Source organism: Cetorhinus maximus, chromosome 13 (genome assembly GCF_964194155.1).
Source record: "Cetorhinus maximus chromosome 13, sCetMax3.hap1.1, whole genome shotgun sequence".
NCBI classification, from domain to species: domain Eukaryota; kingdom Metazoa; phylum Chordata; class Chondrichthyes; order Lamniformes; family Cetorhinidae; genus Cetorhinus; species Cetorhinus maximus.
In genome coordinates this window covers 70052311-70069490 of record NC_135891.1, presented here as the reverse complement: position 1 = coordinate 70069490, position 17180 = coordinate 70052311, and the positions used below count along the sequence as shown (strand labels likewise).

Genomic DNA, 17180 nt, shown 5'->3' with positions numbered 1-17180 from the left:
TGATGTTTGTCTCCCAAAATCTAACACAGCCTGAGTTCTATATTCTCTCCAAGCTGCAAGATGACAGCCAAGGCTACAAAGCATGTACACACTGCTTCAGCTCTAGTCTCTGCTCTAACATGCATCTGATGCCTGATGGATTGCTGGGGGTTAATGACTGCATCATTCTCAGCCTCTGTTATGAGATTTCAGCCTAGTTATCTTTCAACATTCCTTTCCAATGATCCAGCCTTTCTGTGCAATCAAAGTACAATTGGAGGGAGGTCATTCTTACTTACAGGGGGTCCGCTTGCTGGCTGGTCCCTGACCGGACATCTCCAAACAGGAAGAGTGAAGTGTTGAATTCCACAGGGTCCGGTTAGCAGGTGCCTGTGACGATTAGCATCTCTAGAGCCAGGCGGAGACCTCTGGAGCTTGTGGCTGTGCTGCTGCTCTGCCGTCCGACACACACTGGCAATGACAGGACATAAACCACAGGCTCGAACATCAGCAGCTAATCACTGTGGCACCAACCATTTCAACCCCACTGCAGAGGGGGTGCTGCCTGATGCACACCACCATCCACAGTATTTACCAAACACTCAGCGCTCAAAACTGCTTCGGGCTGTTCAAGGCCGTTGGTTCTGATTGTAAACCCACCTTATTGAGCATGCCTGGGGTCAGATTCAAGAATGAACCTTTCCTTGTCGTCTGCGCTCACCCCCGCTGCTGCTGCAGTATGTGAAGGGAGGCTGATCGCCAGATCCTGAAATCACTCCAGTCTGCAGATACTCTCCAAAAGCTGTTAACTCTTGTGGGGTATCTCTAACAGTAACACTGTGAAAACACAGGAGGAAGTACCCACTTATTGTGACACAGCTACAATCACAGGTCTTACACAATACCCCAGTTATTTACCTTATCAAGGTGCGAGATATTAATGCGGGCATGTTGGAAACTTCCGTTTCAGAAACTCAATACCCCATCAAACGATTTCAGATAAAGCATGGGTTAGATAAAAAGTAAAGATTCTACAACTAGGTTTCACAGTTTTTTGCTTCCAATAACACATCCCTTCCTTTATGATGAAAATAACCAGAGAGACTCTGTAACACAGTGAATATATCGATTGTTACAATCGCATCATATGCCCGTGTACACATGAAGATGATGGACATTTTTAATTTTTAAAGGAGCACAGAATATAGACAATTGACCTTTACAAAATGGACTCCAGGGGGTCAGGTAACCTCTTGTGGTTTCTGTACAGACAGGGGTAGACATATCTCGCAACAGATTTCATGGAAGTCAGTTAGAATGCAAACTATCCACCGAGGTGTTGCTGACCACCCCTCTCCACTTCAATTGAAGAGACCTTAAAGTAAGAATGGCTGTTAGACATGGTGGCCCCATGAAGATGGGATTATAAATAAAGACATTTCGGAGGCAATTCATAACGGGAATGTTGATGGGATATCAAACATCCGCCATTGTGTAACAAATTGCTTAGCCATCAACCCATTTGTATGGACAATAGAATCATTGATACTGTTGCCACATGACAGAAACTGGTGTGATAGGAAATACCTTATTAATCCACAAAGGCAGCCCAGTAGGTCAGTCATGGATACAAAGGTCAGAGGGAAGCCATCTTGCCCAGCACAAGGGAGGAAAAATTCTGGAATCTGGAAAATTCACCATGGTCATGGAAGTGGGGCTAATTCATTTTACCAGCTGATCATATTTCTTCAACACAGGGTCTTGACCAATTTTGACTGGAAAAGCCCCAAAACTGCTATTGCTTGGAGTACCATTGTGAATTCATCACCCAGAACCTCCAACCTTAATTTTCCCTTCAGTGAAGCAAAAGAGAGAATTCTCAGGCCTGCAACTTTCTGACCATCACCGTGAAGGACTAAAATATCACTAATTTTCTCAAATTCGTTGCATGCTACCTCTTTTTTTGTAATCACTTTTTTGTCAGAAGGCTAAGACCTCACTCTATATTTTTATAAATTTATAAAAATATAGAGTGAGGTCTTAGGATATATATATCATCCTGGTTAATCTATAAAATTAAGGCTTTAAAATGACTGAAGCCAGGACCGACTATGACTCAGACAAAAGGAATTTCTGGCCTTCAGAAACAGCAGCAACCTTGTTATCTCTAAAGAGGCACTAATGCCCCTTGTAACTGCTGAGATCAAATCCCAAGGAATCGTACAAAGACCATTTACATTACTAAGGCTAGGCTCTGACCAATGAAGACAATCACCTGCAAGGACAAAGGGCCCTGAAAACTTCTGTTGAACTTATTAATGGATGAAATATTAACCACCTCAAGAGTCCAGGCGAGGAATATACATCCTTTGTCCAAATCAAGTTGGAGAAGTGTGAGTTATATCACATGAGCCCCGCCCCCCAATCTGCTAGAGCCTGTAATAGTGGTACTGAACAAAGGTAGTCTGTCATCTTCCATCAACCAAACAGCAACAGAACCAGAGCACTGTCCAGGTTTAAATTGCCTGGCCCTCACCTACACTGTTTCTATGAGGACTTCTGAACTTCTGTAGCTGTGCCTACAAAACTAATTCCTCCCTACAGGCCCATCTCATCATGGAAGTCATTTTTACTGGAATAGTGAATTATCCAGCATCTGTCTCAAGCCTGCTGACTCTGAAGGAATACACCGTTGGTCTTATTCTGAACTCTGGACTCACATGAAACAATAATTCTTATTTTGTCTGTGGCCTGTGCCCTTTACCTCTTTCTTTCCCTTATCCCCCTTTTACTGTATGAGTGCACAGGGGTGGGTTACATAATGACACCCCCTCCCCACATTTCGAGTGTGTGTAAAATAAACTAACCCTCTGGTTTTATCCTATTTCTAGTTTGCTGTGGGGTTATTAATAGGGGATTGGATCTCTCCAAAACTGAGGGGTTGGGGAAAATACTTATAGAGGGGGAAATCAGAAATCAAAAACACCTTTCTGTTTATGGAGGGGTGGTGAGAGGAGAAATCAGGGATGTTTAACTTAAACCCCCTCCTGTCCATGACGTGTGTGTGTGTGTGTGTGTGCTGTGATTATATTCCAGGGACTTGTACAAATGGAATGTTTATCTTTTGACTTAAATTTACCAGAAAGCCTGTGTTGTATCTGATCTTTAAAGTCGCAACACTCAAGGGATTAAAACAGTCCTTCTCAAAAATACATCTTGCCGTGGTCAGTGGGAAAATTATCCCACATCTCTCTCCTGTCCATAACAAACCCAATACGCTGGTCGAACTAACCATACCACTAATTGAGGATTGATACATGAGGAAAACAATGAAACAAAAAATGTCCTAAGTGAATTCCCCCACCTGATTCACCACCATAAATCCCCCACCCCTTCACAACTAGCTAGGGAATCCACTCAATGGAGACAAGTGCCCAGACTAGACCTACTTAGACGCCATCGGAGAAGCACATTGCCAGAGATATAAAGCTCCGAGTTTGAGGAAAGCTGTGATAACACCTTCAGCTTTTTATTAACACAGGTTGAAGAGAAGCAGATGAGCTGAGTCAGGTGATATTATGGAGGTGGAAATACTGTAGGCGGTCTTAGTGATGGCACAAATATGAGATCAGAAGTTCAACTCAGGACCAAATGTGACACTAAGGTTGTGAACAGACTGGCTTAATCTCAGACTGTTGTCAGGGAGAGGGATGGAGCCACTAGCTAGGGAATGGAGTTTGGAGCAGGGACCAAAAACAATAGCTTCAGTATTCCCAATATTTAATTAGAGGAAATTTCTGCTCATGCAGTCCTGGATGTCAGATAAGCAGTCTGATAATTTAGCAAGAGCGGAGGAATCAAGAGAGGTGGTGGTGAAGTGAATCAAGAGAGACTAATGAGACCATGAGAGACTAATAATGGGATCACACAACGTGCGGACCATCTCAAACCTTCTTGCAGGCCTCAAGGGGAACTATGGGGCCCCAGTTAAGAATCACTGAACTACCTTATCCTATTAAGATTCCTAGGGCAGGTATAGCATGGAACAAGATACAGGATAAAGCTCCATCTACACTCTCCCCATCAAACACTCCCAGGGCAGGGACAGGACAGGTTGGATACAGAGTAAAGCTCCCTCTACACTGTCCCCATCAAACGCTCCCAGGGCAGGCACAGCAGGATTTTCATCATATTTACATTCTTCTCTATCATCATCTTAAAGCATATTGTCAGTCACTCTGGTCACTATTGCGTAGATGTTCCCCTACTTTTACTTCTCTGACCTGCTGTGGTTTGTTCACCATTACTAGATCCAATAGTGAATCTTCCCTTATTGGCTTTTTACATACTCAGTTAGAAAGGAGTCAAGAACACAAGAAATAGGAGCAGGATTAGACCATATGACCCATCGAGGCTGCTCCACCATTCAATAGGCTCATGGCTGATCTTGAGCTTCAACTCCATTTCCTTGTTTTCTCCTGTTGTGGTAAAAACAACCACTCCGAATCTGTGAGCTTTCAAGTATGACATGATAGCTGGGCACTTAGTGGCTTTCTGATACGCACAAGTTGACAAATTAAAACACCGCATATTGCTACAACCAAGCCAATTAATAACATTTATACATTGCTCTAGACAATATTATCCCTTCAATCCTGGCTCCCAGACAAATGGGGGCAAATTAGTCATCCCACCATAATACTCAGTCCTGTGTTGGACACAGATACCATGCGCGAGCTGAATAACACTATGACTACCAGTAGTGACTCTATGAGAAAACCAAAAGCTAGGTTTCCTTATCCACTCTCCACTCCCTCTTTCAGGTAGCTGCACATACTCTCCTGGACGGTTGCAGACGGGTGGCTTTATTCATGTTCACGGTGGGCGCCTCCCATGCTGGTGTTACTGTTAAGAGGGTGATCACTGCCGCTGTTGTCCTCCAGGTTGCCATTGCTCTGAGGATTTGTCTGAAACAAAATAGTTAACTGAGCTGCTGGTTGCTTTCCTGCTGACAGAAACAGACTGATATATAAGGTTTCTCCTGTGATCAATGCTTCCAAACATAGATGTGCCACGAGTGGTCATTATTCAGCAACGCTCTTGTCCATTGTGGGGTAGATTCAGGTCATTCGAGTGCCCCCTTAATTGTTAGCTTATCCCTCACTTCTATCATGTCTTGGGGGAGCCGGTCCCCTTCACTTCTTTCCCTTCCTGCTACTTCCCGCTGCTGTCCCACCTTGAAACTCAATTCCTTCAGCTGTCTACTCAACTCTACAATGCACCTTCTTATCCTAACTTTCAATGGCTCAGTATCTTCGGTTCCAGTGGCGGTTCTATCTGCGAGCTGCATAACTCTGCCAGTCAACACGGTGCGAATCCTGTAGTCCTCTTTATTGTAGCTCATTAATATGTTCAGTAAAGCAGGCACATTTTAATATGTTCAGTAATAGGTCAATAATGTAGGAACATTAATATGTTCAGCAATAGGGTGGTAATGCAGGCACATTAATATGGTCAGTAAAAGGTCAGTAATGTAGGCACATTAATATGTTCAGCAATAGGTCGGTAATGCAGGTACATTAATATGTTTAGTAATAGGTCACTAATGTAGGCATATTAATACGTTCAGTAATAGGTCAATAATGTAAGCACACTAATATGTTCAGCAATAAGTCAGTAATGTAGGCACATTAATATGGCCGGGAATAGGTCGGTAATGCAGGCACATTAATATGGTCAGCAATAGGTCAGTAATGCAGACACATTAATATGTTCAGTAACAGGTCAATAATGTAGGCACAATAATATGTTCAGTAATAGGTCAGTAATCCAGGCACATTAATATGGTCAGTAATAGGTCGGTAATATGTCAGTAATGTAGGCACATTAATATGTTCAGCAATAGGTCGGTAATGCAGGCACATTAATATGTTCAGCAATAGGTCGGTAATGCAGGCACATTAATATGGTCAGTAATAGGTCAGTAATTTAGGCACATTAATATGTTCAGTAATAGGTCAGTAATCCAGGCACATTAATATGGTCAGTAATAGGTCCGTAATATAGGCATATTAACATGTTCAATAATAGGTCAATAATGTAGGCACATTAATATGTTCAGTAATAGGTCAATAATGTGGGCACATTAATATGTTCAGTAATAGGTCAATGATGTAGGCACATTAATATGTTCATTAATAGGTCATTAATGTAGGCACATTAATACGTTCAGTAATAGGTCAATAATGTAAGCACATTAATATGTTCAGTAACAGGTCAGTAATGCAGGCACATTAATATGGTCAGTAAAAGGTCAGTAATGCAGGCACATTAATATGTACGGCAATAGTTAGGTAATGCAATCACATTAATATGTTCAGTAAAAGGTCAGTAATGCAGGTACATTTATATGTTCAACAATAGGTCGGTAATGCAAACACATTAATATGGTCAGTAAATGGTCGGTAATGCAGGCACATTAATATGGTCAGTGAAAGGTCAGTAATGCAGCCTCATTAATATGGTTAGTAAATGGTCAGTAATGTAGGCACATTAATATGTTCAGTAATAGGTCAAAAATGTAGGCACATTAATATGTTCAGTAATAGCTTGGTAATGCAGGCACATTAATATGGTGAGTACAAGGTCAGTAATGTAGGCACATTAATATGTTCAGCAATAGGTCGGTAATGCAGGTACATTAATATGTTCAGTAATAGGTCAATAATGTAGGCACATTAATATGTTCAGTAATAGCTCGGTAATGCAGGCACATTACTATGGTCAGTAATAGGTCCGTAATGTAGGCACATTAACATGTTCAGTAATAGGTCAATAATGTAGGCACATTAATATGTTCAGTAATATGTCTAATACAGGCACATTAATAAGGTCAGTAATAGGTCCGTAAGGTAGGCATATTAATATGTTCAGTAATAGGTCAATAATGTAAGGACATTAATATGTTCAGTAATAGGTCAGTAATGGAGGCACATTAATATGTTCAGCAATAGGTCAGTAGTGCTGGCACATTAATATGGTTGGTAATAGCTCGATAATAGGTCAGTAATGTAGGCACATTAATATGTTCAGTAATAGGTCAATAATGTAGGCACATTAATATGTTCAGTAATAGGTCAGTAATCCAGGCGCATTAATATGGTCAGTAATAGGTCAGTAATGCAGACACATTAATATGTTCAATAAAAGGTCAGTAATGTAAGCACATTAATATGTTCAGCAATAGGTCGGCTATGTAGGCACATTAATATGGTCAGGAAAAGGTCAGTAATGTATGCACATTAATATGTTCAGAAATAGGTCGGTAATGTAGGCACATTAATATGTTCAGTAATAGGTCAATAATGTAGGCATATTGATAAGTTCAGTAATAGGTCAATAATGTAGGCACATTAACATGTTCAGTAATAGGTCTGTAATGCTGGAACATTAATATGTTCAGCAATAGGTCAGTAATGCAGGCACATTAATATGGTCCGTAATAGCTCGGTAATAGGTCGGTAATGCAGGCACATTAATTTGGTCAGTAATAGGTCAGTAATGTAGGCACATTAATATGTTCAGTAATAGGTCAGTAATGTAGGCATATTATTATGTTCAGCAATAGGTCAGTAATGCAGGCACATTAATATGGTCGGTAATAGCTCGGTAATAGGTCAGTAATGTAGGCACATTAATATGTTCAGCAATAGGTTGGTAATGCAGGCACATTAATATGGTCAGTTAAAGGTCAGTAATGTAGGCACATTAATATGTTCAGCAATAGGTCGGTTATGCAGGTACATTAATATGTTCAGTAATAGGTCGGTAATGCAGGCACATTAATATGGTGAGTGAAACGTCAGCAATGTAGGCACATTAATGTGTTCAGCAATAGGTCGGTAATGCAGGCACATTAATATGTTCAGCAGTAGGTCGGTAATGCAGGCACATTAATATGGTCAGTAATAGGTCATTAATTTAGGCACATTAATATGTTCAGTAATAGGTCATTAATCCAGGCACATTAATATGGTCAGTAATAGGTCCGTAATACAGGCATATTAACATGTTCAATAATAGGTCTATAATGTAGGCACATTAATATGTTCAGGAATAGGTCAGAAATGGAGGCACATTAATATGTTCAGCAATAGTACAGTAATGCAGGCACATTAATATGGTCGGCAATAGCTCGGTAATAGGTCAGTAATGTAGGCACATTAATATGTTCAGTAATAGGTCAATAATGTAGGCACATTAATATGTTAAGTAATAGGTCAGTAATGTAGGCACATTAATATGTTCATTAATAGGTCATTAATGTAGGCACATTAATATGTTCAGTAATAGGTCATTAATGTAAGCACATTAATATGTTCAGTAACAGGTCAGTAATGGAGGCACATTAATATGGTCGGTAATAGGTCGGTAATGCAGGCACATTAATATGGTGTATATAAGGTCAGTAATGTAGGCACATTAATACGTACAGTAATAGGTCAGTAATGTAAGCACATTAATATGTTCAGTAATAGGTCAGTAATATAGGCACATTAATACGTTCAGTAATAGGTCAATAATGTAAGCAAACTAATATGTTCAGTAATAGGTCAGTAATGCAGGCACATTAATATGGTCAGTAATAGGTCAATAATGTAGGCACATTAATATGTTCAGTAATAGGTCAGTAATATAGGCACATTAATACGTTCAGTAATAAGTCAATAATATAAGCAAACTAATATGTTCAGTAATAGGTCAGTAATGCAGGCACATTAATATGGTCAGTAATAGGTCGGTAATAGGTAGTAATGTAGGCAGATTAATATGTTCAGCAATAGGTCGGTAATGCAGGCACATTAATATGTTCAGCAATAGGTCGGTAATGCAGGTACATTTATATGGTCAGTAATAGGTCAGTAATTTAGGCACATTAATATGTTCAGTAAAAGGTCAGTAATCCAGGCACATTAATATGGTCAGTAATAGGTCCGTAATGTAGACATATTAACATGTTCAATAATAGGTCAATAATGTAGGCACTTAATATGTTCAGTAATAGGTCAGTAATGGAGGCACATTAATACGTTCAGCAATAGGTCAGTAATGCAGGCACATTAATCTCATCGGTAATTGCTCGTTAATTGGTCAGTAATGTAGGCACATTAATATGTTCAGTAATAGGTCAATAATGTAGGCACATTAATATGTTCAGTAATAGGTCAGTAATGTAGGCACAGTAATATGTTCAGTAATAGTTCAGTAATGCAGGCACATTAATATGGTCGGTAATAGGTCGGTAATAGGTCAGTAATGCAGGCACATTAATATGTTCAGTAATAGGTCAATAATGTAGGCACATTAATATGTTCAGTAATAGGTCAGTAATCCAGGCACATTGATATGGTCAGTAATAGGTCCGTAATGTAGGCATATCAATATGTTCAGTAATAGGTCAATAATATAGGCACATTAATATGTTCAGTAATAGATCAGTAATTTAGGCACATTAATATGTTCAGCAATAGGTCAGTAATGCAGGCACATTAATATGGTTGGTAATAGCTCGGTAATAGGTCAGTAATGTAGGCACATTAATATGTTCAGTAATAGGTCAATAATGTAGGCACATTAATATGTTCAGTAATAGGTCAGTAATCCAGGCGCAATAATATGGTCAGTAATTGGTCAGTAATGCAGACACATTAATATGTTCAGTAAAAGTTCAATAATGTAAGCACATTAATGTGTTCAGCAATAGGTCAGTAATGTAGGCACATTAATATGGTCAGCAAAAGGTCAGTAATGTATGCACATTAATATGTTCAGCAATAGGTCGGTAATGTAGGCACATTAATATGGTCAGTAATAGGTCAATAATGTAGGCATATTGATAAGTTCAGGAATGGGTCAATAATGTAGGCACATTAACATGTTAAGTAATAGGTCTGTAATGCTGGCACATTAATATGTTCAGCAATAGGTCAGTAATGCAGGCACATTAATATGGTCGGTAATAGCTCGGTAATAGGTCGGTAATGCAGACACATTAATATGGTCAGTAATAGGTCAGTAATGTAAGCACATTAATATGTTCAGTAATAGGTCAGTAACGGAGGCACATTAATATCTTCAGCAATAGGTCAGTAATGCAGGCACATTAATATGGTGGGTAATAGCTCGTTAATAGGTCAGTAATGTAGGCACATTAATATGTTCAGTAATAAGTCAGTAATCCAGGCGCATTAATATGGTCAGTAATAGGTCAGTAATGCAGAAACATTAATATGTTCAGTAAAAGGTCAGTAATGTAAGCATATTAATATGTTCAGCAATAGGTCGGCAATGTAGGCACATTAATATGGTCAGCAAAAGGTCAGTAATGTATGCACATTAATATGTTCAGCAATAGGTCGGTAATGTAGGCACATTAATATGTTCAGTAATAGGTCAATAATGTAGGCATATTGATAAGTTCAGTAATGGGTCAATAATGTAGGCACATTAACATGTTCAGCAATAGGTCAGTAATGCAGGCACATTAATATGGTCGGTAATAGCTCGGTAATAGGTCAGTAATGCAGGCACATTAATATGGTCAGTAATAGGTCAGTAATGTAGGCACAATAATATGTTCAGTAATAGGTCAGTAATGTAGGCACATTAATATGTTCAGCAATAGGTCAGTAATGCAGGCACGTTAATATGGTCGGTAATAGCTCGGTAATAGGTCAGTAATGCAGGTACATTAATATGTTCAGTAATAGGTCAGTAATGTAGGGACATTAATACGTTCAGTAATAGATCAATAATGTAAGCACACTAATATGTTCAGTAATAGGTCAGTAATGTAGGCACATTAATATGGTCGGGAATAGGTCGGTACTGCAGACTCATTAATATGTTCAGTAACGGGTCAATAATGTAGGCACATTAATATGTTCAGTAATAGGTCAGTAATCCAGGCACATTAATATGGTCAGTCATAGGTCGGTAATATGTCAGTAATGTAGGCACATTAATATGTTCAGCAATAGGTCGCTAGTGCAGGCACATTAATATGTTCAGCAATAGGTCGGTAATGCAGGCACATTAATATGGTCAGTAATAGGTCAGTAATTTAGGCACATTAATATGTTCAGCAATAGGTCAGTAATCCAGGCACATTAATATGGTCAGTAATAGGTCCGTAATGTAGGCATATTAACATGTTCAATAATAGGTCAAATATGTAGGCACATTAATATGGTCAGCAATAGGTCAGTAATGGAGGCTCATTAATATGTTCAGCAATAGGTCAGTAATGCAGGCACATTAATAAGGTCGGTAATAGCTCGGTAATAGGTCAGTAATGTAGGCACATTAATATGTTCAGTAATAGGTCAATAATGTAGGCATATTGATAAATTCAGGAATGGGTCAATAATGTAGGCACATTAACATGTTAAGTAATAGGTCTGTAATGCTGGCACATTAATATGTTCAGCAATAGGTCAGTAATGCAGGCACATTAATATGGTCGGTAATAGCTCGGTGATAGGTCGGTAATGCAGACACATTAATATGGTCAGTAATAGGTCGGTAATGTAAGCACATTAATATGTTCAGTAATAGGTCAGTAATGTAGGCACATTAATATGTTCAGTAATAGGTCAATAATGTAGGCACATTAATATGTTCAGTAATAGGTCAATAATGTAGGCACATTAATATGTTCAGTAATAGGTCAGTAATGTAGGCACATTAATATGTTCAGTAATAGGTCAGTAATGTACACTAATTAATATGTTCATTAATAGGTCATTAATGTAGGCACATTAATACGATCAGTAATAGGTCAATAATGTAAGCACATTAATGTGTTCAGTAACAGGTCAGTAATGCAGGCACATTAATATGGTCAATAAATGGTCAGTAATGCAGGCACATTAATATGGTCGGTAATAGGTCGGTAATAGGTCAGTAATGCAGTCACATCAATATGGTCAGTAAAAGGTCAGTAATGCAGGCACATTAATATGTTCGGCAACAGTTAGGTAATGCAGTCACATTAATATGTTCAGTAAAAGGTCGGTAATGCAGGCACATTAATATGGTCAGTAAAAGGTCAGTAATGCAGGCACATTTATATGTTCAGCAATAGTTCGGTAATGCAGGCACATTAATATGGTCAGTAAATGGTCGGTAATGCAGGCACATTAATATGGTCAGTGAAAGGTCAGTAATGCAACCACATTAACATGCTCAGTAAATGGTCAGTACTGTAGCCACATTAATATGTTCAGCAATTGGTCGGTTATGCAGGTACATTAATATGTTCAGTAATAGGTCATTAATTTAGGCACATTAATATGTTCAGTAATAGGTCATTAATCCAGGCACATTAATATGGTCAGTAATAGGTCCGTAATACAGGCATATTAACATGTTCAATAATAGGTCTATAATGTAGGCACATTAATATGTTCAGGAATAGGTCAGTAATGGAGGCACATTAATATGTTCAGCAATAGTACAGTAATGCAGGCACATTAATATGGTCGGCAATAGCTCGGTAATAGGTCAGTAATGTAGGCACATTAATATGTTCAGTAATAGGTCAATAATGTAGGCACATTAATATGTTAAGTAATAGATCAGTAATGTAGGCACATTAATATGTTCATTAATAGGTCATTAATGTAGGCACATTAATATGGTCAGTAATAGATCCGTAATGTAGGCATATTAACATGTTCAATAATAGGTCAATAATGTAGACAGATTAATATGTTCAGGAAGAGGTCAGTAATGGAGGCACATTAATATGTTCAGCAATAGGTCCGTAATGCAGGCACATTAATATGGTCGGTAATAGGTCGGCAATAGGTCAGTAATGCAATCACATTAATATGGTCAGTAAATGGTCAGTAATGCAGGCCCATTAATATGTTCGGCAATAGTTAGGTATTGCAGTCACATTAATATGTTCAGTAAAAGTTCGGGAATGCAGGCACATTAATATGGTCAGTAATAGGTCAGTAATGCAGGCACATTTATATGTTCAACAATAGGTCGGTAATGCAGGTACATTAATATGATCATTAATAGGTCTTTAATGTAGGCACATTAATACGTTCAGTAATAGGTCATTAATGTAAGCACATTAATATGTTCAGTAACAGGTCAGTAATGGAGGCACATTAATATGGTCGGTAATAGGTCGGTAATGCAGGCACATTAATATGGTGTATATAAGGTCAGTAATGTAGGCACATTAATACGTTCAGTAATAGGTCAGTAATGTAAGCACATTAATATGTTCAGTAATAGGTCAGTAATATAGGCACATTAATACGTTCAGTAATAGGTCAATAATGTAAGCAAACTAATATGTTCAGTAATAGGTCAGTAATGCAGGCACATTAATATGGTTGGTAATAGCTCGGTAATAGGTCAGTAATGTAGGCACATTAATATGTTCAGTAATAGGTCAATAATGTAGGCACATTAATATGTTCAGTAATAGGTCAGTAATATAGGCACATTAATACGTTCAGTAATAAGTCAATAATATAAGCAAACTAATATGTTCAGTAATAGGTCAGTAATGCAGGCACATTAATATGGTCAGTAATAGGTCGGTAATACGTCAGTAATGTAGGCAGATTAATATGTTCAGCAATAGGTCGGTAATGCAGGCACATTAATATGTTCAGCAATAGGTTGGTAATGCAGGTACATTAATATGGTCAGTAATAGGTCAGTAATTTAGGCACATTAATATGTTCAGTAAAAGGTCAGTAATCCAGGCACATTAATATGGTCAGTAATAGGTCCGTAATGTAGACATATTAACATGTTCAATAATAGGTCAATAATGTAGGCACTTAATATGTTCAGTAATAGGTCAGTAATGGAGGCACATTAATACGTTCAGCAATAGGTCAGTAATGCAGGCACATTAATCTCATCGGTAATTGCTCGTTAATTGGTCAGTAATGTAGGCACATTAATATGTTCAGTAATAGGTCAGTAATGTCGGCACAGTAATATGTTCAGTAATAGTTCAGTAATGCAGGCACATTAATATGGTCGGTAATAGGTCGGTAATAGGTCAGTAATGCAGGCACATTAATATGGTCAGTAAATGGTCAATAATGCAGGCACATTAATATGTTCGGCAATAGTTCGGTAATGAGGTCACATTAATTTGGTCAGTAAAAGGTTGGTAATGTAGGCACATTAATATGTTCAGAAATAGGTCAGTAATGTATGCACATTAATATGTTCAGTAATATGTCAATAATGCAGGCACATTGATATGTTCAGTAATAGGTCAATAATGTAGGCACATTAATATGTTCAGCAATAGGTCAGTAATGCAGGCACATTAATATGGTCAGTAAAAGGTCAGTAATGGAGGCACATTAATATGTTCAGCAATAGGTCGGTAATGCAGGCACATTAATAGGGTCAGTAAAATGTCAATCATGCAGGCACAATGCTATGTTCAACAATAGGTTGGTAATGCAGGAACATTAATATGGTCAGGAAAAGGTCAGTAATGAAGGCACATTAATATGTTCAGTAATAGGTTGGTAATGCAGGCAAATTAATATGTTCAGTAATAGGTAGGTAATGTAGGCACATTATTATGTTCAGTAATAGGTCAGTAATCCAGGCACGTTAATATGGTCGGTAATAATTCCGTAATGTAGGCACATTAATATGTTCAGTAATAGGTCAATAATGTAGGCACATTAATATGTTCAGTAATAGGTCAGTAATCCAGGCACATTGATATGGTCAGTAATAGGTCCGTAATGTAGGCATATCAATATGTTCAGTAATAGGTCAATAATGTAGGCACATTAATATGTTCAGTAACAGATCAGTAATTTAGGCACATTAATATGTTCAGCAATAGGTCAGTAATGCAGTCACATTAATATGGTTGGTAATAGCTCGGTAATAGGTCAGTAATGTAGGCACATTAATATGTTCAGTAATAGGTCAATAATGTAGGCACATTAATATGTTCAGTAATAGGTCAGTAATCCAGGTGCAATAATATGGTCAGTAATTGGTCAGTAATGCAGACACATTAATATGTTCAGTAAAAGTTCAGTAATGTAAGCACATTAATGTGTTCAGCAATAGGTCAGTAATGTAGGCACATTAATATGGTCAGCAAAAGGTCAGTAATGTATGCACATTAATATGTTCAGCAATAGGTCTGTAATGTAGGCACATTAATATGGTCAGTAATAGGTCAATAATGTAGGCATATTGATAAGTTCAGGAATGGGTCAATAATGTAGGCACATTAACATGTTAAGTAATAGGTCTGTAATGCTGGCACATTAATATGTTCAGCAATAGGTCAGTAATGCAGGCACATTAATATGGTCGGTAATAGCTCGGTAATAGGTCGGTAATGCAGACACATTAATATGGTCAGTAATAGGTCAGTAATGTAAGCACATTAATATGTTCAGTAACAGGTCAATAATGTAGGCACATTAATATGTTCAGTAATAGGTCAGTAATCCAGGCACATTAATATGTTCAGTAATAGGTCGGTAATATGTCAGTAATGTAGGCACATTAATATGTTCAGCAATAGGTCGGTAATGCAGGCACATTAATATGTTCAGCAATAGGTCGGTAATGCAAGCACATTAATATGGTCAGTAATAGGTCATTAATTTAGGCACATTAATATGTTCAGTAATAGGTCATTAATCCAGGCACATTAATATGGTCAGTAATAGGTCCGTAATACAGGCATATTAACATGTTCAATAATAGGTCTATAATGTAGGCACATTAATATGTTCAGGAATAGGTCAGTAATGGAGGCACATTAATATGTTCAGCAATAGTACAGTAATGCAGGCACATTAATTTGGTCGGCAATAGCTCGGTAATAGGTCAGTAATGTAGGCACATTAATATGTTCAGCAATAGGTCGGTAATGCAGGCACATTAATATGGTCAGTAATAGGTCATTAATTTAGGCACATTAATATGTTCAGTAATAGGTCATTAATCCAGGCACATTAATATGGTCAGTAATAGGTCCGTAATACAGGCATATTAACATGATCAATAATAGGTCTATAATGCAGGCACATTAATTTGGTCGGCAATAGCTCGGTAATAGGTCAGTAATGTAGGCACATTAATATGTTCAGCAATAGGTCGGTAATGCAGGCACATTAATATGGTCAGTAATAGGTCATTAATTTAGGCACATTAATATGTTCAGTAATAGGTCATTAATCCAGGCACATTAATATGGTCAGTAATAGGTCCGTAATACAGGCATATTAACATGATCAATAATAGGTCTATAATGTAGGCACATTAATATGTTCAGGAATAGGTCAGTAATGGAGGCACATTAATATGTTCAGCAATAGGTCAGTAATGCAGGCACATTAATATGGTCGGCAATAGCTCGGTAATATGTCAGTAATGTAGGCACATTAATATGTTCAGTAATAGGTCAATAATGTAGGCACATTAATATGTTCAGTAATAGGTCAGTAATGTAGGCACATTAATATGTTCATTAATAGGTCATTAATGTAGGCACATTAATATGTTCAGTAATAGGTAAGTAATCCAGGCACATTAATATGGTCAGCAATAGGTCCGTAATGTAGGCATATTAAAATGTTCAGTAATAGGTCAATAATGTAGGCACATTAATATGTTCAGTAATAGGTCAGTAATGGAGGCACATTAATATCTTCAGCAATAGGTCAGTAATGCAGGCACATTAATATGGTTGGTAATAGCTCGTTAATAGGTCAGTAATGTAGGCACATTAATATGTTCAGTAATAGGTCAGTAATCCAGGCGCATTAATATGGTCAGTAATAGGTCAGTAATGCAGAAACGTTAATATGTTCAGTAAAAGGTCAGTAATGTAAGCATATTAATATGTTCAGCAATAGGTCGGCAATGTAGGCACATTAATATGGTCAGCAAAAGGTCAGTAATGTATGCACATTAATATGTTCAGCAATAGGTCGGTAATGTAGGCACATTAATATGTTCAGTAATAGGTCAATAATGTAGGCATATTGATAAGTTCAGTAATGGGTCAATAATGTAGGCACATTAACATGTTCAGCAATAGGTCAGTAATGCAGGCACATTAATATGGTCGGTAATAGCTCGGTAATAGGTCAGTAATGCAGGCACAT

General features: G+C 37.8%; 2 protein-coding genes across 4 annotated transcripts in view; both read right to left on the bottom strand.

The window, feature by feature from the left end:
* LOC144688675 (dysbindin) overlaps window positions 1-1347 on the bottom strand; it is a 57749-nt gene extending 56402 nt beyond the window's left edge. Inside the window, exons 1-2 of one of the 3 annotated variants that reach the window (XM_078555507.1) lie at window positions 640-900; window positions 279-450 (exon numbers count right to left, since the gene is read on the bottom strand). In XM_078555507.1, coding sequence (XP_078411633.1) covers window positions 279-315 — 37 coding nt within the window. In that variant the 5' untranslated portion in view covers window positions 316-450; window positions 640-900. Of the gene's footprint in view, window positions 1-274 lie in introns of all 3 variants that reach the window. The other 2 variants (XM_078555506.1, XM_078555508.1) reach the window with 2 other exon arrangements.
* Window positions 1-17180, bottom strand: part of eapp (e2f-associated phosphoprotein) — a 503058-nt gene that overhangs the window by 195975 nt on the left and 289903 nt on the right. The window lies entirely within an intron of this gene.